The 26,901-nt window shown below is 35.2% G+C and overlaps 1 protein-coding gene across 1 annotated transcript; it reads right to left on the reverse strand.

The window, feature by feature from the left end:
* Nucleotides 1-785: 785 nt before the first annotated feature.
* Nucleotides 786-23,576, reverse strand: LOC141827314 (phosphatidylserine decarboxylase proenzyme 1, mitochondrial-like). The gene is made up of 6 exons (XM_074714536.1): nt 23,427-23,576; nt 22,850-22,910; nt 17,702-17,811; nt 17,360-17,604; nt 7,075-7,181; nt 786-994 (listed from the first exon to the last, which is right to left on the reverse strand). The coding sequence occupies exons 1-6, from the start codon at nt 23,574-23,576 to the stop codon at nt 786-788; spliced, it is 882 nt and encodes a 293-aa protein (XP_074570637.1).
* Between the last annotated feature and the right edge of the window lie 3,325 nt (nt 23,577-26,901).

The following is a 26,901-nucleotide window of genomic DNA, read 5'->3' on the forward strand; positions in this document are numbered from 1 at the left end:
TCTGATTGATCTTAGCGATCCATAACGATAAAACATCTACCTTGTTTTGTTGATTTCTCGGGGAGGAAAGAAAAACATAAATAATTTACTTTATATATTATTTTCTGTTTTAGGTTGGTGTATCTAAATTAGGATGAAACTAAATAAAGATAACGGCATCAAGATTGGATCCATCAACTTCGAGTTTAAGTTAATTTTGTTAGAATATTTAGATATTCTGTTTTTTTTTTTATAGAATAATTCGTGTAGAATAGGTCCCTATAGTAATGTATAAATAGGGGCTTAACTCGATAATAAAGTAGAGATTCCATAATAATATTTTACATGGTATCAGAGCAAATTTAGGTTTAGGTTTATCCGCCTATCCCTAATCCCTAATTCTTTCTCTTCATCGCCTACCGCTCGCGATTTTCCCGAAGCCTCGTCCTCGCGCGATCGACGGCTCGCCGACCGCTCGCGATTTTCCCGAAGCTTCGTCCTCGCGCGATCGACGGCATCCAGCGCCGCGCTCTTCTCCGGAAGGAGCGCCGTATCCTTCACTTCGTCAGCGACACCTCCGCCGCCTCCCGCGTCTCTTCTCTGTTCGCGCTACCGCCGATCGAAGCCGCCGAAGCTCGCTGTCGCCTTCGACGCCGATCGCTAGGGGCGAGATCGCGAGGATCTCTTCTCTGTTCGCGCTACCGCCGATCGAAGCCGCCGAAGCTCGCTGTCGCCTTCGACGCCGATCGCGAGGGGCGAGATCGCGAGGAGCGATTTCTCCTCCGTAGGCTTCGTGATTGAGAGCCTCAGACCTCCATAGGTGAGGTGCGGCCAGCACGTTCTTTTTCCGCCAGAGCACAAGCATCGTCGGCTGAGGCACGACCAACGCGTTCTGCTTCCTCCTGTGCGAGCGCCACCACCATAGCCTGAGGAGAAGAAAGAAGAGAAGACCTCCGTAGGTTTCCTGTTGGTTTTGATTTCACTGTTCCCTGTTTTTTGATCTGTTTCCAACTTCCTGTCCGGATCAAAACAACAAAACAGCAAAACAACAAACAAAAAAAAAAAAAACACAAGGATCGGTTTCTTCCCGATGGCTACCTCTTCCAGCTCCACGACATCCAGCACTTCGAAATCAGATATCTCAATTTTTACCAACCACATCACGGCACCACTCTCTTCCGAGTTGTTGGATGGTAAGAATTATTCCTCTTGGAGCTCTCACATTGAACTTTGGCTTGTTGGACAAGGTTATGAGTCACATCTCACCCAAATCGAAGAAGATGTTCAAGCCACCGAACGTCCTCTGTGGAAAAAGGTTGATGCTCAGTTGTGCTGTATTATCCGAGCCACCATTCATCCATCTCTTAGGGATGTCTTCCGCACTCACAAAACTTGCAAAGCTGTTTGGACACAGGCTCAACAACTTTTTACAAATACCTCTCGGCGACTCTATCAAGTTTGTGAAGATCTCATGACTATTCTCAGTGCTCATCAGATTAAAGATTCTATGTCAACTTATCTGGGTTCGGTGTCTAGACTTCTTTGTGAATTCAATGAACTGCTTCCACCTGCGGCCACTCCTGTTGCAGAGCTTGAAAATCGGAAGAAATTTTTTATGTCTCTGGCTTTATATGGTTTGCCCACAGACTATTCTCATGTTCGTGATCAGATCTTGGGTAACCCCACAGAGGCTACTATGGATAGTACCTGGGCGACTCTCCTTCGTGTTCCTGCCAAAGTCTCGACGTTACCTCCTTCCAGTCATGTCGACTCATCAGCCTTGGTCTCTCGAAACAACAACAGACCTCCACCTCGTAAGGGTGGCAAAGGACGTCCTTGGTGTGATCATTGCCACCGACCAGGACACACAATTGATAAATGTTGGAGTCTACATGGTCGACCTCCTCGTGCTGCACAGATTGTTCAGAGTTCTGTCACTCCTTCAGCTTCTACTTCACAGTTGCCACCAGATCCGACCCCACCGCCTTCCTATGACGACTTTCTGAAGTGGTATGAGGATCGAAAGACTTCTGATTCCCCTGCTACCGTTGCACTCACTGGTAATTCCTTTGCTGGCATATCTCACATTTCGAGTTCTTGGGTTCTCGATTCCGGGGCCACTGATCATATCACTGGTAATAAATCTCTTTTTTCTTCTCTCTCTACTTCTGGTTATTTACCCTTTGTCACCATGGCAAATGGTTCGCAAACTCAATCTCAGGGTGTTGGTATTGTTCATCCTTCTCCATCTCTTTCTATCCATAATGTTCTTTATGTTCCCGGTGCTCCCTTTAATTTATTATCAATCAGTCAGCTTACTCGGTCTCTTGATTGTGTCATCTCATTTAATAAATCTTCTGTTTCCTTACAGGACCGGAGTACGGGGAGGATGATTGGCTTCGGATGTGAGTCTCATGGCCTATACCGGCTTCAACAGTCTTCTCTTGTTGGTTCGGCGGCAACATCTCCACTTCTTATTCATGCTCAGTTGGGACATCCTGGCCTTGATAAGTTGAAACAATTACATCCTGGTCTTTCTCACTTAAAATCTTTGTCTTGTGAGTCATGTCAATTAGGAAAGCATATTCGTAGTTCTTTTTCTCCTCGCACTGTGAATAGGGCTACGTCCCCCTTTGCTTTAGTCCATTCCGATGTTTGGGGTCCGAGTCGTGTTTCCTCTACTTTGGGGTCACGATATTTTGTTACCTTTATAGATGATTTTTCCCGTTGTACTTGGTTATATCTGATGAAGGATCGTTCAGAGTTATTTTCTCTTTTTCAATCCTTTTTCTATGAAATTAAAACTCAATTTGGTATTTCTCTTCGAAATTTACAGAGTGATAATGCACGTGAGTATTTATCTATTCCATTTCAGACCTTTTTGGCGTCTCATGGTGTGTTGCATCAGACGTCTTGTCCTCATACCCCTCAACAGAATGGCATTGCTGAACGCAAAAATCGTCATCTTCTTGAGACTGCCCGAACTCTTCTTCTCCATTCTCATGTTCCTCTCCAGTTTTGGGGTGACGCTGTCCTTACTGCATGCTATCTCATCAATCGCATGCCTTCCTCCACTCTACAAGGACAAATACCTTATCATGTTCTTTATCCTCATAAGTCTCTTCATCCTTTACCACCTAAGGTCTTTGGTTCTATATGTTTTGCTCATGCTCTCGATCCTGGCATTAGCAAACTTTGTCCCCGGTCTCATAAATGTGTTTTTCTTGGATACCCACGGTCTCAAAAAGGGTATAAGTGTTATTCTCCTACTCTCCGTCGGTACTTCATCTCTGCTGATGTCACGTTCTTTGATTCTGTTCCATTTTTTGGGCCCAATGAATCTCTGTCAGAGTTTTCTCCTTCTACGCCTACACCGTTGGCTATCTTTTATCCTCCGGAGGAGGCTCTGTCACCTCCGGAGACATCTCCTCCATTGCAGGTTTATCAGCGTCGTTCTCGTCTTGCTTTGCCGCCGCCAACAACTGACACTGCCATGGACACACCTTTGGAGCCGAGTCTTTCGCCTCGTCCTTCGGTCCCATCTCATGAGTCTGATGTTCCCATTGCACTTCGGAAAGGTATGCGTTCCACTCGTAATCCTTCCCCTCATTATATCTCTTTGAGTTATCATCGTGTTTCTCCTTCCTATTTTGTTTGTCTTTCTTCTTTGTCGTCTGTTTCTCTTCCGAAAACTGCAGGCGATGCTTTTGCCCATCCAGGATGGAAACAGGCTATGCTCGATGAAATGTGTGCTTTGCAGAGCAGTGGGACTTGGGACCTCGTTCCTCTACCGCCAGGAAAGTCAGTTGTCGGTTGTCGTTGGGTATATACGGTGAAAGTTGGTCCAGACGGAAAGGTTGATCGGCTTAAGGCTCGTCTCGTTGCTAAAGGATATACTCAGATCTTCGGATTGGATTATGGGGATACTTTTTCTCCTGTTGCCAAGTTGACCTCTGTGCGCTTATTCTTGTCCATTGCTGCAATTCGACATTGGCCTCTTTATCAGTTGGACATCAAAAATGCTTTCTTACATGGTGACCTACTCGAGGAAGTTTATATGGAGCAACCTCCGTGTTTTGTTGCTCAGGGGGAGTCTTCTGGTCTTGTATGTCGCCTGCGAAAATCTTTATATGGCCTCAAGCAGTCTCCCAGAGCATGGTTCGGTAGATTTAGTACTGTAATTCAACAGTTTGGCATGACTCGGAGTGAGGCTGACCATTCTGTCTTTTATCGTCACTCATCTACTGGTTGCATCTACTTAGTAGTTTATGTTGATGATATTGTTATCACAGGTAGTGATCATCTTGGGATTTCACAGGTGAAACAACATCTATTCAAGCATTTTCAGACAAAAGATCTCGGCAAACTCAAATATTTTTTGGGAATAGAGGTAGCACAGTCCAAAGATGGGATTATCATATCCCAAAGGAAGTATGCAATGGATATTCTAGAAGAAACAGGCATGTTAAACTCAAAAACAGTTGACACACCTATGGATCCTAATGTCAAGCTCATGCCAAATCAGGGGGAGCCTCTTCCAGATCCTGAAAGATACAGACGATTAGTAGGAAGATTAAGTTACCTTACTGTTACTCGTCCAGATATCTCTTTTGCAGTAAGTGTAGTAAGTCAGTTTCTCAACTCTCCATGCAAGGAACATTGGGATGCTGTGACACGCATTATCCGATATATCAAAGGTGCTCCAGGAAAGGGTCTTTTGTACGGAGACAAAGGACATACTCGAGTCGTAGGCTATTCTGATGCAGATTGGGCAGGATCTCCAATTGATAGAAAATCTACTTCTGGTTTTTGTATATTTATCGGAGACAACCTTATTTCTTGGAAAAGCAAAAAGCAAAATGTTGTAGCAAGATCCAGTGCAGAGGCAGAATATCGAGCTATGGCCATAGCCAGTCAGGAGCTTATATGGCTCAAACAATTACTTCAAGAGCTAAAATTTGGAGAGGTTACACAAATGTCACTTATATGTGACAATCAAGCCGCCATGCATATCGCCTCGAATCCAGTTTTTCATGAGAGGACAAAGCATATTGAAGTCGACTGCCACTTTGTCAGAGAAAAAGTTATATCTGGTGAAATATCTACTAATTTTGTTAACTCACAGGATCAACTAGCAGATATATTCACCAAGTCACTGAGAGGTCCTCGAATTGATTACATATGTAACAAGCTGGGTACATATGATTTATATTCTCCAGCTTGAGGGGGAGTGTTAGAATATTTAGATATTCTGTTTCTTTTTTTTATAGAATAATTCGTGTAGAATAGGTCCCTATAGTAATGTATAAATAGGGGCTTAACTCGATAATAAAGTTCAGATTCCATAATAATATTTTACACTTTGTTACCTATTTTAGTTCCATGACCTCTACTTAGCAATTTATGCTTCCTGTCTACTTTCCTTGACCTCCAGTTTTACAGACACATATACCCTTTTGATATTTATAGTCAGTTTCAACTAGACTATAGAGTTGCTCAAAAATCTCAATTTGTTGATTCCTAGTTTGATTTTTATTTCAATGTATTTCTATTCTATTCGTTTAATCTTTGTTTTATACGATTTTATTGTACTTGTAGTGAAAGATGCATAATAAAATATATAAAATTTGTTAAATTTTTTATTGTCCTATTTATATGGCTCTTAGTTCTCTTTTATTATACTATCACCCAGTGGGGTACCTCTCCTAGTGAGTGGGAATTACACCTTGAGGCGTGACATTCCACTGTGAATAATGGTTATAATATGAAGGATGAGTCCTAATTTAAAATAAATGCAATAAACATTTTCTCGCATACAACGTCTTATAGTAGTTATAATATTATCATCATCCAAAATCGGACTATCTAATGATGTATTGATGAAGTGTTGTCAGACCAAGAATCCATTACCTCATGAAGCATGAGATCTACTACAACCATCTCAATTTCTCATCTAACAAATATAAGATGTGGAAGCTAGAGACGATGTTAGGAAGCAAGATGATGATGATAAAGCTATTAACTAGGAATTTCTATTGTTTGGTTCTAGACCTAATTGTACTTAAACATCTCAACCCTATATACAACCAACTGACACAAACCAATAGAAAGGCAAAGCTCCTACAATCTCTAATAAAGAGTATCAAAAGCTTTTATTCAATAGAAACTAACCGACAAGGAAAATGAAATCAAAATTGTTTTTAAATTTATTCAATTAAAACTAGCTGACAAGGGAAATGAAAATTGATGATTGGTCAAAATTCATTCAATGCAGTCGATAAGCAAGAACTTGATGAGTAATGGAACAATGTTACATTTTTATACTACAATTCAAGGAAAAGTCCACAACTATAATAGTGATGTCGACAACATGCAACTGTAGATAGAGGCAATAACAATGGTGAAACTTATATTCCCTAGTCTCCAACACTTGAGCCCTAAACATGTGAGCAAAGCAACATTATACACATGCAAGTCAACAAGGATAGTATTCATGACATTATACCTATTAAGAGTTTCTATTAACAAACTCAATATAGGGGAGACTAATTACAACCAACATTTATCATATTCTTAATCTTTTCATTATAACTTTGTTGTATCATACAGTGATTTATCATATGAATCCTTATCCTATGGTTGTACTAATCCCAATTCTAGTAGTGTGAGTTCAAGTCCACTCTCGATGGAGAATCAAAACATGTTGATAGATATGTGGAGAAATCAATAACAATATCGCATGTTTGTGATAATTATTTAATTTAGATCTTGAAAAACTATGGGGTTGAACTTGTATACAATCTTGCAAGATTTGATGCTCTCGCCTAATGCATGAAACTCCTTTTAGTATTAGGAATATGATTGATATTCTTGTAATAATTTATAACATATTGCTTTTAGTATTAATGGAGATGATTTTTTAATTGGCATGGCTTGAAATAAAAATCAGTATTGAAATCATATCGGCACAATTCAATATGAAACCTTGTTATTCTAGTTAGAGATCAAAACTTCAGTAAGGCTTGAAATTTTAAACTTTGGAAATGAAAAATATAAAGGAAAGCATGAAACCACCATGACCAATTTTAATGATACCTGAGAAATGACGACGTGAAAGAATCTTCCAGTCAGTTGGTGAGTGGACACGATGATAGTCTCCAGGATTCAAATATATCACACAATAGTAGATGCCTTTCTTTGGACTGCTAAGATGCATTCAATTCAGTTTGACTAGATAAATCTAAACAGATAGGCACGCTCAAATTAAAATGAACACTTAATGACCATATTAATCCACAAACTGAGAAGATAATTGCAAACTCATAATATACCAAGAGTGATCTCGATAGAAATACTAAAGAGAGCAGATTTTTTAGACAACTAAACATCAAAATGACTTTAGTCTAAACTCCAATTTATCGTTAATTTTCTTAAAGCCCTTCATAAAGAAATGAAGAATGTAATGAGGTATCAGCTAACAGTAGAGTTTGGCAAAGGAAATCATAGATCACACTATTCCACAACAATGTGATTAAAGTTACAATCAGCATGTCAAGAAAACTTAAAAATTGACAGGATAGTTGGAATGAGACGATTGGTATTCAAAACTAGAAACATCATGAAATAAATAGATATTTTAAAATTAGAAAATTGAAATGACAACACAATATAATTTGCCTTAATCTGCTTCAAAAGACTAGCAATTTGTAAGCAACTGTGTATGTGTTCTATTAAATTATAATTCTGTATCTTGTTTACAATCAAGATAATCAATGAGCATAAAAGTCATGTAGTCAAACAGTTAACAGAATATTCTTGATTTTTGCAGCATATAATTTGGATTTTCTTATATTAGTCGGTAGAATACTTTGGGTTTGGTGATTTTTTCTCTATGTTTTAACATTTTCAATCCATATCATATATCTATGGATAAATTATAAGCGTGAGCTGATGAAGGCAACAACAAAATAAATTAAACATACGTGTCCTATAGTTCACTGGATATAATGTACCTCATCAAAGCCTCCCACCCACCCCCCTCCTGCTCCAATACAACAACAAAATAAATAAATAACAATTTCAGAAAATAAACTCCATTTTAGTCCATAATAGCCTAAGTTAATAGATCATCTAAAAAAATTTTGTTCATTAGTAGCAACCATATCATTAAAATAACCTAATATGTGCTCTAGTTTGTAATAAATTAGATTAAATAAGTAAATGATGGAATAAAATTTTGAAACTACAAGTAAACTTCAATCTTCTTTCAGCAAATTTTGTTGTATTTTCCCTTTTTTAATGGAATAGTATTGAAATGAATCTAGGTACCAAAATGTAAATAGCGTATAATTCTAGAGACCATGTAATTTTACATGGATGAATAATAAAATAGGTAAAGGGAACTACAAGGGGTACCCTTACTCTAACATCATATATGAATCATGAAGGACTGTACCTCATGGGTTGTAGCAATCAAGAGTGGATTATTATTGAGTTACTGGCTCTCCTTAGGAGTCAAATAATCTCACCCTCAAGCATCCTCTATTTCTCCTTCTCTTACTATGACTTGGACGCGAGCTCACAATTCACATAGGGGTGACAACTCTAGGCATATGATGTGATTGGATCATGGTGACAAGTTATGATCATGTTCCTTCATGTTATTCATCCTAAGTTATAACCGATTAAGACTCACATTTTGGGTAGCTCATCTGTTCCACCCTTCTTGGGTAGCTCTTCAAAATTGTATAGGGTTGATGTCTCTAGGCCACATGATTGGTAATCTCTTCCAATTATGACTATTAAACACCAAGATGACAACTCACATTGATTTAGGTTTTGCAATTGACTTTAGAGACATTCTCAATCACCTCAAATGTTAGGATTATGCACGAATGCTATGGAAAGTTTTTTGCTATTTTGTTCCTTTATGCTATTAAATTCTGAGTTAAAGCCACTGAAGACTTAAATTTTAGTTAGCTCTTTTTCCACCCCAATTGAACTACATACAAATGTTGAAAGCTTCTACCATAAATTATCCCACCATCCTCTGATTCTACAGTGGTTCCATTTTCTTTGGAGATTTAATTGTCATTTAGAGGATTCCATGGTAATGGAGAAGGATATCAATAAGATCACGGAGGATCATCTGGTTGTCAAGGCAAGTCAAAGTGCTCTTAGTATAAAATAAAGTTACACATGTAAATGATATTTGCTGCACTCTGAATTTTAGATTTTTTAACCTCTAAGCATATTTCTCCTAACATCGGTCTACACTTAAGCCACCAATATAACAACCCAATCAAGGTTTAAAATTTCAAGCCATACCGAAGTTTCGGTCTTTAACTAGAACGATACTATTCGGTATCGTGTCGATGTTTAGATGCATGGTATCAGTAATGGATTAGAGTTGAAGAATGAGATAAAGCATAGGAAGGACACATTGTATGTGTTGAGCATTGTTTTAAATCTTAAACCATGCTGAACGAAACAGTCAAAACATATCATTCTAGTAAATTACTAAAACTGAATATCATCCAGTACAGACAATATCTCCTTCCTTTGCTTCATTTCTTTCCTCCTTCAACTTTTAATCTGTCAATGACACTAAGCATTGGAGCGTCGGCATGATACTAGAATAGTATCTTTCCAGTCAAAGATCGAAACTACGGCATAGTTCAAGATTTTAAACATTAGTATCGAGCGTTATCGAATTTCAATTTTTTACCATAATGATACATTTCAACCATTTCGTCCTACACGGTACTAAATTTCAAACCATGAAACAAATATCATAATAGACAATGAGTCTCATTCATGGATCCAGGACATTGAGAATGTTTCTCTTTCACCTTCACTATATATATATATATAAATATATATATATGAATTGTTTATAGCATTGTTCAGGCCCGGCTTAAGGCATAGCCTATGCCTAGGATCCCAATTTTATTGGGGCCCATTATTATTTTTTTAAAAATTATTTTAATGAACATTTTTTTATATCAATCGAACAGCGCATTCGTTTCGTGAGATCGCGGTGCTTCGATTTCCGCAGGGTCACATCACGCACGCCTGCATAACTACGCATGAGAATTTGATGCCGCTTCGTGCATTTGATGCACTACTCATGCCTGCACGCCTGCATGCATGAAAAGTTGTTGCATGCATGAGAATTAATGCATGACTGAATTGATGCACCATTCTAAAAACAACGGTAAGACTAATTAATTTTATATTAATTATAATCATTATATTTATTATAAAAATATAAAATTCTATTTATATGTCAATACAAGCAATTTTCTTTTCTTTCATCTAATTTTATATCTTCATTCTCTCAAGAGCTAACAGAACAATACTGTGTGCTCTGTAATTTTCTTTCTTCATCGGCAATTTTCTAAAAGGAATCCTTCTCTTCAAGGCTCAGTCCTCCTTCACTCGGTAATATTTTTTTCACTCTTTTTTTCTTCTAATCTTCTTCAAAATAGTTTTTTTATTCTGTATAAATTGTAAATTATAGATACAATGAATAGAATTTTTTTCTCTCATTTTTTTATGCAAGCAAATTATTACCATCACAAACCTGATTTATGTGCTTAAAATGTCATAAAATATGATTTTTAAATTGTTAATATCGTTACTGTTCTTGCTTTCATCCATATACCATATTATTTATGCCAGCCTTATTTTTTAGCAATTTAGCTTTTTATTTAAAAATTTATTTTTAAATTAATATTTTTTTTAAAATTTTTTTTAAACTCGTTGTCGGTCCCAAGTCCAAATGAAAAAAGATGAGGAAAAATTTTATATTTAAAAAAAATGTATTAAAGGTCTAAAAAAATTTTAGCCTAGGGCCTCATGGAACCTTGAGACGGCTCTGGCATTGTTTAATTCAAGATTCAAGGACAAGAAAGTTAATAAGTGTAGGGCATGAATTTTGCAAACTATATCAATTAATATGCCTTCATTCTATCGTCTTTTAGAGGCACCACATTATATTGGTCATCTTACTCTTCAAAGTTCAAAACATATAATTCCTAGTTTATCAATCTTAAGCCTCTTAAGTTTAACTACTTTTCATTCCCTAATAGTGTCCATGAGCGTGCATCTACAACTTTTGTTTTAGTTGATTCTGATATGGGTCCAAGTAGTGTCAATTTCATTGTTGGATTAAGTTTATAACTTTCATTAGTGATTATTCTTGAATGAAAAACATTTCTTTTAATAAAAGAACATTAACTTTTCTATATATTTTTCTTTATTTGTTGATGTGTTTAGATTAAAGCAAGTTTGGTGTGCCTACTAAAATTCTTCACGGGGATTAACATTGACTACTTCTAACATACTTTTTAGTCAATTCTTTTGGGCCTATATTCTTCACTAATCCTTCTACTAGTTGTTCTCACTAGCTTGACCCTCAATTTGTGTTGTCTAAAGGAGAGCGAAGGCTAGAGGACTTCAACAAGGTTGAATGGGATTAATTGTTTAATTTGGCTAACTTGCCTAGAGTCTAGTGAAGTTCAGTCAAACTATGAGTTAGGTTGATGTGTGTTGAGTTTCTTTGAAGCAAGAGCCACTCCCCTAGGTAAAAGGGTATGGATTGACGTATAGTGTTGAGATGGGACGGTTGGTCTAAAATGTAGAGCGATTTTAGGGGTTAAATAGATTGATGTGGATGAAGTTTTGCAATTTGGCTAAGGTGGGGCGGGTTTGAGATGTTCAAGGTGCCAAAGTTCTTGTCGCCTTGTATTATGAAAAATATTGTAATGTTTTTTCTAATGCAGTCTAATAAAGTCCCTCAATAGGCATCCTAAACTTCCGATTTATATGTCTCAGAGTGAGTGTCCACCAAGTGGGAATTGTCATATGGCGATGCCTTCCTAATAAATTCAACTTTTGCAAGTGTCTTAACTATCAATTGATCACAGCATAGGCACATATCATGCTCTTATTGGATAAGCTCATTGCATATTGATCCCTTTCCAACTGTGACCTATCTCAAAGTGCACATGCCAACTATCCTAGACATCCGTGAATAATAGGTAATTTTACACACATTAGTCACTTAGTTAAGACCACCTAATATGAAATTGCGATATGGTAATGCCTTCCTAATAAATTCAACTTTTGTAGGTGTCTTAATTGTTAATTGATCACAGCAGACACATATCAAGCTCTTGTTGGATAAGCTCAGTGCAATATTGATCCCTTTCTGACTGTGGACTTTCTCAAAGTACACATGCCACCCATCCTGAACATCCTTGAATAGTAGGTTATTTTACACACATTAGTGACTTGGTTAAACCACCAATTTTTTCCTTCAACTGCATGCTATGTTAAATCGCTTAATGTCTTGTGATCTTCATGAGCAAGTTCTTTTCATAATCCTGTTTTATACTCATCCCCATGGATGTGTTGTTGTACTTGTCTTGTACATGTCTAATCTAGAAGATCACATAAGATATCCCCTATCAATCATGTTTATATTTCTTGGCTATTCTCATAAGGCTATCATTGCTTCTTTCCAAAATCACACACAGTGTTTATTTATGCAGACACCAAGAGATTGAACCTTCGACAAACCACAGCAGGAATATATAGCTAAAGACCATGACTTGAGCATTATACAGTACTTCCATGAGACTCTTCACACCCTCTCATCATCCTTTGTCATCTCAAATCTTGTCTCTGATTTAGATCATCCCATTTCTTGTCACAAATAAAGTCAAAATTGTTCTACTTCACACCTTCTTGCTCTTCATTTTATTGCTCTTCATTTTATGGTTCATTGAAACTCAAAGATGTTGTATTTCAGTCCTCTTTAGCTTTCACTATCAATTCATAAATCTATCTTAGACACCTTTATGGATCTAAGATGGTGACAAATCATCAGTTAGATGGATGTTCTCCTATACTTGGTAACCAGCTCCTCTACATAAAAAAAAAATTAAAAACTACTATGAATTGCAAATGAGTTTTCACTGTCCAATGCTCTCTTACTATAGACCAATTGAAAGTTTGTTGACTGGTTATGGGATAATTTGAATTTATGGTGTGAAGTGTCTTCAACGCTTTTTCAGTGGATAAGGTTACTTCAGTTCATCTTTTTCTTACCATCACAATTATCTTTCACTGGCCTCTTAACTTGACAGTTGATGTTACAAATATCTTGTGATCTTAAAGGGAAGGTTTATAAAGATAACATTTGAGATTTGTTGCTCCGCATAGAGTGACCTAGAAGAAATCAATATATGAGTTGAAACAATGTCTAAGGACTTGGTTTGGGAAATTTAACTCTCTGTTTAGCATAAATTACTATATATGTCACTTCATTTCATAGTCACAAAGACTTTATCCTTATTATCATATATGTAAATGACATCATAAATTACTGGTGATGAATCCATGGGGAACACACAGCTGATGAAGCATCTACATCAACATTTTCAAACAAAAGGCATAAGAGATCTCAATTCCTTTAGCATAGAGGTTACTCACCCATGATGAGACATTCACATCTCCCAACAAAAGTACATGGTCAATGCTTAAGGAGCCTAGTATAAGGGGATCAAACTAGTTAATACTCCTATTGATACTAATGTTGAATTGGTCCTATGACAAGGGGAGTCATTTCCACTAAAATACAAGAGAACTGAACCTTACAATTACAAGACCTGAGATTTTATTTGTGGCTACCATGAATAGTCTAGAATCTACATCACAACCATTAGGAGGCAGCTAATTCTACGGTGCTTAAAATCCCTAGAAATATTTACATCATGATTGAAATCACCTACAAAAGTTGTGATACACTAATGTGGTGGAAGAGCAACAATTGGGCTATTGTAGCCAATCCAAGTACAAAGGTAGAGTATAACCCTCGTAACATGTGAGCACATATAGCTCAGTCAGTTGACAACCAAGTTAGGACAATCAATAAATGCCCTAATTAGGCAATGTGAGACCATGACAAATATGCACATTAATCAAGGAAGAGATCAAAGAAAAACTAATTAACAATAATAAAATAAATTTCATTTAAATATGGATATAATTGGATTGAGCCCAATGGCATAGGAAGATCCATACAGCCTACCCCACTTAGGTTTTTTGGATAAATAAAAATATATTAAATCCAAAGAAAAAGGTGTACAACCACGATTAGACAAGCCCAATCACTATGATCAACTGTCCCTCATCCCTAGGGCTACTTATGTCCGACACAGCATCAAGTCAGAGTATAACCTCAATGATCAGTATACATGTGTTTGCACCATAGATTGAAATCTTGAGCCATTTCAAACAAAACAGGTGAAAATTCTCATTCTGCCAATGAACCAACATCGACACAAGCGGACCGACACAGACACAAGCATACCAGCTCGCTACAACACATCGGACACATCGTGCGGTCCTGATGACGCGTCCGAGCCCGTCGCCGAGCTCAGGTGGCACGTCTTGGCCCACGCGACGCGTCGGACTCATCATGCGAGCCTGGCGACGAGCCCAGACGAGTCGCCCAGGCCCAATGACACATCCGGACGCACCACGCTGTCTCGACAACATGTCTAGGCCCATCATTGGGCTCGAGCGACTCGTCCTGGCTTACAAGACGCGTCAGACTTGCGGGCGGAACAATGGTCCAGAGTTAGGTTTCGAGGATTTAATTAAATAACTTTATGTTAATAATTTTAATCAACTTCTATCTATAATTAGGATAATTTAAATAAACTTAATGAAAACCTAATAAAATTATTTCATTAATTTAAAATATATATATTTAAAATTCTAATTTATTTTTTATTTTTATGTTTTTTATTTTTAATTATTTGGATTAAATTTTTTATTTTTAGTTAATATTTTTATATTTAAAAAATACTGAAACTATATCAATACGGCATGATACGATACCGAAACTATATCGTTCTGGTCCGGGATCAAAACCTCGACACGGCTCAAAATTTCAAAACATGATTTGTACACTCCTAAATATCCACTCAATATTTAACTGCCCCTCCCTAAAGAAACTACTATTCCTCACTCGCCAAACATAGTGAATCATAAAAAATAAAGTCAAGTGACGGGCCTGTCAACAGCCGACTCCCTCGGTAGTATCTACAAAAGACACACATCATCCTCCTGTATATGAACTTCTCATGTCCCATATGTAGTCAATCTCTAATCCTCCGCTAAAGCTCCACAATAGGAGGGCATCCAAAGAACAGATACTCTTGTGACTCGAGCACCTGACGACAAAAAGTGCACTGTCAATCCTCCAGTACTCTTGCCTATCTCTAGTGGGAAGATGTTGTTACACCAACATTCAAAATGTGACTACATGGCTCGATTGAACATAGGTCTTCAATACTATTCAGGCCCATGGTTTCTTAGGAGTATGGTGCATAAAGAAATCATAAGCCTGGGCCACTCCATCATCCCGAGAAAAGCAATCCATCAACATCTGTCCAACAGCCTCTGGTGTCCTAGCCGCCGAAAGAAGAAGATCCCGTATCTAGAGTAACTGCTTGATTAGCGGGGAGTCCATGTGAGCAACCTCTTGGGACTTAGTAGAATAAAGAATTGGTTGGTTGGTTGTTGTTGTAGTTGACGGCCAAGTTAGGGCATGCTCTCACAAAGCGTATGAAGTTGCATTGTAACAATAGAGATATTATGCATATAGCCTATATTCTAGTGTTTCCTCAAAGAATAAACCCAATGAAGATTGATTGTCACTTTATCAAAAAGGTATAATCCAATGAAATTGTTATCTTATTTATCTTTGATAATTAGCAGATTTGTAAATTAAATCATTGAAGGATTCCAAAATTGATATATATATATATATATATATATATATATATATATATATATAACAAGTTAGATTTCCACAATATACTTAAACCAACTTATAAGGAGGTGTTATAAACCTAAATATAAATACCATCTAGAAACCTATTTATCATTTTATATTGATTAATAATAAATAAAATAAAGATTAGTTAGCATAGCTAACCTAATAATATTTCCCCAATTATTCTAACAAGTATGCTATGTTTTACATTATGTCATATAGTATAGCTAGATTCATCTCAATATTTGCGTGTTGTAAACATGGTGAACATTAATTACTTTATGGATTCCATTTATTCTCCTTCAAGACCCTGTGTAATTGAGAAGTAAAAGTAGAAGGATAGATAAAGTGGAGAGATAGAAATTACAAAGTACAGAAATTCTCAAAAATGTTATTTATTTGAGATTGAATAGAGGGGGAATAGACACCTTAAAATAGAGAGGATTATTTTACCCCTTTTTCCAAATTCTCATTCTTTCCAATGTGTCTCTCCTTTTTTTTCACTTAGCATGACTGCCATTTTTGTTGTCCACCTATGCCATGTGCTGCAGAGAATATGGCTATCAGAGTTACATGAGCAGCAAGCATCACCAACCTTGTGCACTCCAAGCACCATACACTATTTTTAGCCATGGATTCCAAGGCAGGACATTATTCCTTTATTGAAACCCATATAACAACCCTTACAGCACCTCCTCAGAAAAGCCTTTAACTCCAGTGAAACCTCCTTTCCACATGCAGTGATGCAATACCAAATCTCATATGGTGCTATCAGTGAACATTGTTTTAAAAAGCAGTCATGTGGCAACATGCAGTTTGAGGATTTTAGTGGCCTAGTCGATGTCAGCAAATTTCCAGCTTATGATTGATATATACTGAATAGCTATCCCCGTATCCCCATGGTTTTGGGGAAAGCATTGGCAATATTCCACATGGTTTGGGGGGATAATTGTGCTGATTCTGATGGTTATATCACTAAGTCAGTGAACAGTAATGAATTTGCCTCCTCAAAGAACCTCACAAAAAAGGCACATCAGGATATTTGTCCTCTTATCTCACAAATTTCTTTTTTCTGTCAAGGAGCATATGTCTAGCTCTTATATCTGTATTTTCTTTTTCCCAAGCAACCACTATTTTGAAAATGACTCTTGCACCAGGAGAAGATGGCTAACCATGAAAAAGCATATGATGGTCAAACTCTTACCTATATCTGCATCATGAATCGAACATGGAAGATCTATGAACTTAAGTTCCATTCAGATCCAGTAATCTTCCTCAGTTGTCAAAGGTCACGTTTTGAGAAGTTTCCGATGTTGAGATTGCACCTTTCTACAATTTAATTTAACAAGCCAGTGACCTTCTACCCAATTTTGAAAACATTGTGCAAGATTATGTCTTTGACTAAACAATTTTGTTTGCAATGGATTCTGAATTTGTTGGCATAGTACATATTTACAATTGACATTATGAATAAAGCTTTATACCAAGTAAAATAGAAGAAATCGAATAAAAACTACAAGAAAGTACCTTGTCACAGGATTGCGCACTTTTGGTGAAGCAAATGATACATGCCACCAAGATTTCTTGCTTGAATCTTCACTAATCTGCAGAGGATATTTCTTATTTCCATCCTCATTAGCAGCTTCATGAATGGTTGAATTAGCACCAAGAAGTGAAACAGCAGAATATGAGAAACCTTTGACTTGTTCAATCATAGAACCTGTTCCTTTGAGCTCTCCAAGGCGCAATACTTTACCATCCACAGGACTAACCTATTTAATCAAATCAATTGAATAATATCTGAAAGTTATATTCAAAAAGAAGTTAATAATGCCAAAAACAAAACCAAAAATGCTAGTTACCAGTTACCATAGATTTCGGGTCTGGATCAATGGGTCGTGTACCTTCTTTTAGTGAGCGAACAAAAAAATCCTGAAGAGAAGCATATTTTTCTAACGGCAAAGATGCTTCATCCAAATCTATTTGAACAACAATAGTTAAATCAAAACTTTGAAAAATTTCTTATGCCATTTAAATTTTGAAAATTGAAACCCATGAAAGGTTATAAAAAGACAGTTTCAAATTATTTAACTCTTGGTCAATTTACAATATAGACCATCCATCAACCTAGTTCGTCTAAATTGAATATTAAGCATTCCCTAGACAAAGAAATAGATTATTCTAGGTGAGTAAAACTATAGTCCCATTTGTGTAGTTCAAGCTTCAGGACATATTGGGCACGTTTAAGAGATTAGGGATTTGGGGAATTTCCCTCCTAAATAGAAATTCATTTTTGCAAGTGGGCTCTTGCCCATTCTACTTGTCGTGAAATACAAATTTTTTGCATGAGATTTAAAGCATAACTTTTATTCAACTAAGGGGATCTTGACCTACATTAACAATTTGAGAACACAAATATACTCCTGTCTTCTTGCATCTTGTTTGATGGATCACACAAAACAGCTAGTACAGTACTATAGTTCCCGGGGTATGAGAGGTTGACTCATGCCAGTCGGCACAGATGGAATTTACTGTTCATCCTTCTGACTGACATGACACTGTCGAGCACGAAGCCATGAGGTCCATCACAACCTCGCGGCAAATCACAGTAGGCAAGTCCTTTTTTTATTTTCCTTTTTCTTATTTTCCATTTCTTTTTTTAAATTTTTTTCCCTCCTGTTTTTTTTTGCATTTTCCCCCCTATTTCTGTATTGTTTTTGTTTTTTCCATTGAAAACTGATTTCCCTTATTAATTTTTTTTATATTCGTCCATGATTTTTCTTTCATACTTTCACGAGGTAAACAATGAAAAAAAAACCTCTTTAAAGATGAAGATTTCAAATTATTAGAAAAAATAAAAAAATATAATATAATTTCTAATCTTATAAAATATACTATTATTAATGAATTAAATTATTTTATATAACTTTAACTTAATTTTAAATTGATCATAATAAATCCAAACTAAATTCAATTTAAACCAACTTGATCGTGTCATGTTTATTTGGTAAACTTCAATTAATCCTAAATCGACTTTTATTCAATAAAGATCAAACATCTCACGAAATAATATCAAATCTAACTCAAAAGTAAACATCTATAATCAAATATAAACATATTTTTTAATTAATATATTTTATATTTTAAAAAATATCAAAATTATCTCGGCACGACACGGTACCGAAATGTATCATTCCAATCATAAACTAAAATTCCAACACGACTCGAAATTTTAAATTTTATATAGTTCAATGCACAGCATAAAGAACCCTTCCTACTTGTTAACAAGTACCCTAGTTCATTCTTAGTATCTTTTAAATAAAGTTCCAATAAATCAACAAATGATGTGGACCAAGATGATTGTCAACTAAACTGCTTTTTCATATGGTAACATTACACTCATCAACAGATATTCAGTACTGACCAATGATAAATCTTTAGCAATTGGTGTTATTATAAGCAGTCAAAATTTTAATAGTTTGTTACATTTCATAGAAAACAACAGAAGAAGTTTTACAAGTTTGTTTAGCTTTAGGAAAAGTCAATTAGAGTTGTTTTTAGGATAATTAGAACTTTATTGAGATAAACTGCGACTTTATTTTACAAAGAATTTGTATTCAGTCTATAAAAAGGGATTAGCATCCCATGTATTAAACATGTTTTTTTAATTAGTCCAGTTTCCTTTTTGATTCATTTGATGAGAAAGCTTTTCCTCTGGGGATCTATTTTTTTTAGAGAGAGATTTATCCCCTTTCACTTCATGAATTTCGTCCTAAATCCCCTGTAATTCTAGTGTTGAGTCAATATTACAAACTAAAAAGAGGTTCTAATAATATAGGAGTCAAACATAAATAATAAAGACACATTTATGAACATTACAAACTTAAATCAGCTTAGAACTATAGCATATGTAATTTCACTCAAAACCAAGGTTTAAAATCTCGACCCGTGCCGAGGTTTCGGTCTCAGACCGGAACGATACTGTTTCGGTATCGTATCGTGCCGTGCCGATAGAGTTTCGGTACTTATTTATTTATATATATAATAATTATTAGATAAATATATTTATTGTGTATAATTTAAAAATAAATTATATATTGATTGGATATAAGTTCTCAATGATTGACCATCTTAATATTGTTAAACAAAAATAAATAAATTAAGTTTGAGCGATAGTTTCTAATTAATTATTCTAACTAAATTAAATAGGTAAGAGTTTAACTAAATAAGTAAACAACCACTTTGATATATTTATTTAATTCATAATTCATCGTTAAATAATTTTTATCATAAAATTATCATTAATTAAATTATTTAAATAATAATATATAATTAATTAAATTTTTTAACAGATTAAATAATTTATTAAAATTATTTAACATATAAATTTAAATTAATTTTTTTAATTTTTAATAAAAATAAATTTATATATTATAATTATATTAATTAATAGTAATTTATTTAATTAATTATTAATCTATATAATATATACATAATTACAGTTTATTATATAATTAATTATTAATTAACAATTATATATATTAAATAATACTTTATATATTTATATATATTAAATAATATATTTTATAAAAATTTAATATAACACTGTTTATATCAGTTTCAATATAACGGTTTTAAACCGTTATATTGAATTTCATTTTAAATTCTTTTTTAAATAGAACTTTTCCTCCTCGCGATCGATCGCGATTCCGCCCGCTCGCCGCTCGCCGCCTCGCCGCCTCGCCGCTCGCCGCTCGCCGCTCGCCGCTTGCTGATGCTTCTGATTCTCGATTTCCTTGGTTTAAATAGCCACGATTTCCGACCGAAGGAATCGATTCGATTCCTTCTGTCGATCACGCGAGAAGGAATCGAATTCCTTCTCGCGTGATTGACAGAAACCGAAGTCCTTCTGTCTGTCTTGCGCTGCAACCCGACGAAACCGAACGGCGCTGACGCGAACGACGCACGCAAAGGACGCACGCGAACGTCGCGCGCGTGCCGGTCGGGTGCCGGTGCCGGTCCCCAAGCGGAACGGTAAATTTCGGGCGATACGCCCGATTCGGCTCGGTATTTTAATCCCTGCTCAAAACTGATGGAAGCAAATGATTCATGATCGCATGATGTTCCCCATTATGTTCCTATAAACAGTGTGAAAAGCAAACAACCTAGAAGGAATCAGAAAGTTAATAAATAAATTATAAATATTAATCATACTTTTCCAGTACAACCAGGCAATTAGGATACACAATTTGACTTCCAATAATACAAGGGTTAAGAGCTTAAGATAGGTAATTAATCTATAACCAGCCTTATCACAAATTAAATGGCCATACATGCAATAACGAATAAGACCAACCAGACCTAGACTAGGTAAATCTTGAAAGATGGAAGAAAAAGAATGTGTTTGATTTTTAAAAAAAAATTAACCAAACTTCAACTAGAATAAGCAAATCCAAGTAATCATCCTGGTTAACAGCATCAAAACATTTTTGGCTTAGTTTTCTTATTTCAATGGGAATATTCATCATCCAGGTAAAGTTTTGGTCAAAAACATAACCCACCTTGATTTGCTAAAAAAATATCAGGTCTCACAGTTTTTAAGTATCAAACAATTGACTCATGTTGGGCTAGGTCCTAGGCATTTATAAGGGAGAGGGCCAACAAAACTCAACTTCCCCTCTATTCCATCAGAGGTTACTAGTGGAGAGAAATAAACGGTAGGGGAAGCATCTCCCTTGTTTTCCTCAAAAATGCTTCTACCCAAATAGGGTGAGAAGCAACAAGTGCAAAAATCAAGCAGCAATTTTTGCCCCAGAAAAAAAAATGAATTCTCCTCATTTATGTGAAAAATATTTATTTTTTCTTGTGTTTTCACTCAATTAATTCATAAAATTAAAAAAGCATTCCCTCTTTCTTTCCCTTCAAGGAAATGGTGGAAAGAATTTTGCATGACTTCAACACTTACAAGGGAGCATAAATGAAAATTCATGTCTTTCACTTCACCCTCCTATTTTTTTTCTATGATTTGATTTCTCTTCCACATAGGGGCGTGCTCTCATATATTAATATTTGTTATACTGTCCTTTCTTGTATCCTGACACATTCATCTTTTACATACTAATCTTTTGCCATATCAACCTTTTGAGTTGCTTCCTACCAGGCAAATAAAAGGATTGGAGGATCATGGCTTATAAAATTTTCTTTTAGCCTAAATAGTACATGATCACATGAGATTAGTAAATCTTTCAATACCTATCTATTTTTATTTTAAAATATGACCAAATTAAAATCTGCTTTATTTAGAGGGGGGTTTTGTAATCCTCCCATTAATTAATCCCCAGATCTCATTCAATATCACAAGTTAAATCCTCATCTCAGCAATGTGTACCTACCCCATTACGATTCCACAAACGAGATCTTGTCATCCCTCTAAGAACATTGCCTACAGGAGATTTGATGGCCAAGCCCAAATTTTATGAGGTTGTCCCCTCCGCGAGACCTAATCGCCACATCTCATTTTCAACGCATCCCAACTGCCGCAATGATCTGTGAAATCCAAACATTCTCAATCTCATAGTAGTCAATCGACCTCTGGACACAAGGACAACAACCACCACCTCATCGGCCAATAGACAATTTATGAGTTTGTATGAAAATTTTGCTTGCTCAACGTCAATAATTTGAGCCTAACAACTAGGTCAACAAATAACATATGGAATTATAGAAATATATTTGGTGCTCATTTGGATGTTCAAGAAATTAAAATGTTTCATAATATCTTATCATATCAACCTACAAAAGACATTTCTGGACACAAGGACAACATTGATAAGCAAGTCTTGACATGATATTTCAGTTTTGCAAAAAAGAATTAGATAAATAGTTCAAACAACAAACCGAATATCATGCTCAAATTCTGCCTTCTATGATAAACATTATGTTAGACGTTACCAAGTGGAGTTTTTTAAAACTTTAAGCCAACAGTGGATAAAATTGAAGGGAAAGATCGTGACATACCACAATGAAATGCTCTAGCCCATGCCTTGTAGATAAAAGGTCGACTCCAAGCTGGGATTTCCTAAAATAATATCAAAAAAATAAGAGAACTCAGAGTTTTCATTTTAGCAAATCAGAATACTAATCCAAATATTGGCAGAAAAGAGTAGGTTTACAGAAGTTAATATCTATAAAGAAATTAGGGTAAGATTTAGTGGCCATTAGACCTGGTCACTACTTTTAGAAAAGGACATTTCTTAAGAGGCCACATACAATGTTAATATGAATGAAATCGACTGATTTTTACCTAAGGAGTTGCCAGTTAACCAAAATAGCTTGAGTTAAAGATAAGTCAACGGCAACAAATTTGTTGATAAGCATGAACAAATTTGATAATGTCATGATTGCTATGCACATTAAATAGATAGCAAGTCCGAGACAATGACATGTCCAAATATAACAATAACAATCAAACATTTCTCCCGCCAAGTGAGGTCAACTATATAGATCCTCCAATGCCATTAAGTTCGATCCCCTATTATATTCAAGGATTTAAATCTTATATCATGTCGTGTCAATCAGCACAGGCAGAATTTACCATTCCACCTGCCAATCGACACCGACACAATATTAGCACCGCGACCGCGAAGCTGTCGTGACCTCGGGCGGCCTCACAAGATCGTGAATGGTGTCGCAACCCCAACGGTGACTTCCACAAGGACGCAGAGGGTGCCGCACCCCCCTCCATGCGGGCACGTAGGATATTGCAACCCCACACAGGCAACCTCAGTCGCAGCACTTGCAGCAGCAACTGCAAATTTATTATTATTTTTTATTTTTGATTTTTTATGTTAGTTTTTATGCTTTATTTTTTTATTTTTTATTTTTTATTTTAGAGGTTGAATTTTCTATTTTTTAAAATAGTTATTTCTTTTTTCCTATTAAATTTTCCCTTCTTAATTCTTTTTCTCTTTTATGCATTAATTTTTTTCGTTCTTATTAATTTTTTTCTTCATTATTTTTTTCTCCATCAACATAATCAAAGAGAAAAAAATACCTCTTAAGATAAATAGAGTAAAAACAAAACCTCTTAACCACTTTAAAGATGATTATCCTTTCCCCTTAGATATATATATATATATATATTATAATTTCTAACTTTATAAAATATACCACTACTAATAAACTAAATTATTTTATATATAAATTAGATTTGATTTTAAACTAATCAAAATATATCTGAATTAAATATAGTTTCAACCTTCTTCATGGACTTCAATAACCTAAATCGACTTTTACTCAATAAGAATCAAACATTTCACAATAATATTAAACTAATCAAAATATATCTAAATTAAATAGAGCTTCAACCTTCTTAATGGACTTCAATAGCCTAAATCGACTTTTACTCAATAAGAATCAAACATTTCATGATAATATCAAAACTTAAATTAACATTCAACATCTCAAATATAACTTAATAATAAGATCAAATATTAATAAAAATATTTTTAATTAATATATTTTATATTTTAAAAAGTATCAAAATCATATCGATACAACACAATACGATACCAAAATCGTATCATTTCTGTCATATACCGAAATTTTGACACGAGTCAAAATTTTAACCTTGATTATATTATCATCTATATTTATTGTTACTAACCAAGTCTTCTTTGGTCTCCCTCTTTGTTGATTAATGTGTATACTTATCACGTTCTCGTATCGTCTAATTGGGGCATTTATTGATCGTCTAAGTACATGTCATAATGACACATCCAAACTTTGAAAGATAATGAAGAGCAAGATAGTAGGTCAAACAAACTCATTAAACACTGAGGAAATAATAATGGAGATAGGCAATGCCAACACAAGAAGATTTACATGGTTGGCAACTCTAGTTTCTAATCCATAGCCTAACCATATGTTCAGTAGATCAAGCCCATAATTTCCACTATGAAAGATCTTCAAAGGTAGAGGATTATGTTACAAACACTAATAATTCTCCATACAAGATATATAAATGATATTATCCCCTTGTAGGCAGTCTTCTAGCAATCCTTAGTTGTGTTTCTCTCAACTAGATGCAACAATATATCATAGAAGTTTGTGCACAAATACCGAGCCTAAACATACCATTGCTTACATAGATAAGCTTATTTCCACAATTGCCCAATGGCCATTTTTTAATTAGTCCAATCAACTGGAATCAACTTTAGTAGATTTGAATTCAAATTAAGAAATCGTTGACAAGATCTTATCAAGAAACTAGTCAACTAAAAGTGTGTCTTATGGACTCAAATCTAGTTGAGTCGATTATACCACTTTTCTAGTCTATTCAAGCTCAATAGTGAGCATTCTATGTCTTCAATTGAGTCAATAATTGGCTCAAGTCATCAATTGACTCGACCTACATGGAGGTCCCGATTTTACTTGTTTAGACCTCTATAAGCCTCCGCTTTAGGATCAAGCTTAGTCACTAAGCAAGGTAGGCTCTCTACACGCTCATGTTTATACATGCCCAAATAAGCGAACTTAAGAATACATTCACACAAATGTCTCACCTATAGAAGTCCATCCACTTACCCAAAAGCCAAGCTTCCAAAACTTCCAATACCCTAAGGCCACACCTCTAGGATTTCATCTGCTCACCTAAAAGTTGCATTTCCAAAACTTCACCATTTTACCAAAGTCCTTGACAAAAGAACTTTGTCATTTACCCAAACGCCACACCTCCAAGATTTCATCATTTGCCCAAAGGCATCACCTCCAAGACTTTTGATCCATTAGATGTCGTGCAACATCCAATATCAATTAACCAAGGTTTAAAATTTTGAGTCATGTTGAAGTTTTGGTTTATGACAAGAATGATACGGTTTCGATAATATATCGTGTTGTGTCAATATAGTTTCGATACTTTTTTAAATATAAATATATTAATAAAAAATATTCTTATTAATATTTGATTGTTCTAGATGTTTACTATTGAGTTATATTTAAGATATTAAAGTTGAATTCAAGTTCAAATATTATCTCGTGAAATGTTTTAAAATCAATTTTAAGTTTAGCTAAGGTCCACTAAGTAGACATGGCATGGTTGAGTAGGTTTGAACTAGATTTAATTTGGATTTATTTTGATTAGTTTAAAATTAAACTATTTTTATATATAGAATAATTTAATTTATCAATAGTAGTATATTTTATAAGGTTAAAAATTATATTATATTATTTTTTCTAAGGTGATTTTGGAACTATAGTTTGTTTCAGCTAGCAGTTATAATTGCTCAAACATCTCGATCTGCTCATTTCAATTTCAAGTTTGGTTTATTTCATTGTAGTTTTGTTTGTTCTGTTCATACAATCTTTTTGCATCCTAGGATTTCATTATATTTATAGAAAAAAATAATATGCATATAGTTTGTTGAAGTTCTTGATTATTTTGTTTGCATGGCTCTTCATTCCCTTTTATCACACTGTCATCGAATGGGGGACTTCTTGCTAAGTGCAAATTATACCCCAAAGCATGATAGTTGTAATAGGTATCAAAGCCTCATTTGCAATTTATATTTGAGGCTTTCTTATTTTCTCAATTTTCATTTTCTATTTTATGATTTTTGCAACAGTAGAATTGTCATGCAAGTCAATGTATATCTCTGAGTTATAGAATTTAAGAGTCCTTTTATTTGTTATTTTAAAAAAATTAGTTATGATTTGTTATTACAAATTTTATTTGGTTTTGTTGGGTGATGTCACAAGGTGGTGCTAATCATGATCATGGTCATTGTCGTAGTCATGGTCATGGTCGTAATTGTAGTCGTAGTTGTGGTACTACACGCAGGCATGCATCTACTACCCGGGAGCTGACCAAGGCTCCATCTCTATCGAAAGCTCAATGTGATCATGGTGCAAGAGTTATTGGTCAATCAAATGCGCTAGGCCCTAAGGGTAATCCTTCGGGAGCACTACTAGTCGACCCAACTACCTAACAGCAGACGTTCTTGTGGATGAGGCATGCATTCATTTGCTTGCTTGATCAATGAAGGATTGTTATACACTCTTCCACAAAGGCA

The sequence above is a fragment of the Curcuma longa genome, chromosome 1 (assembly GCF_044706935.1).
Source record: "Curcuma longa cultivar G26 ecotype Majalengka, Jawa Barat chromosome 1, ITB_CL_G26_1.1, whole genome shotgun sequence".
NCBI lineage: Eukaryota > Viridiplantae > Streptophyta > Magnoliopsida > Zingiberales > Zingiberaceae > Curcuma > Curcuma longa.

Bases quoted from the DNA above. Each gene is read 5' to 3' on its own strand.
- LOC141827314 (XM_074714536.1), bottom strand. From the start codon at position 23,576: ATGGAGGGGGGTGCGGCACCCTCTGCGTCCTTGTGGAAGTCACCGTTG. The intron at 22,911-23,426 runs GTAAATTCTGCC...ATATTATTTTAG, and splicing joins GTCGATTGGCAGGTGGAATG to GAAATCCCAGCTTGGAGTCG. The intron at 995-7,074 runs GTATCATTAAAA...TGATCCGGACAG, and splicing joins TTCACGTCGTCATTTCTCAG to GAAGTTGGAAACAGATCAAA.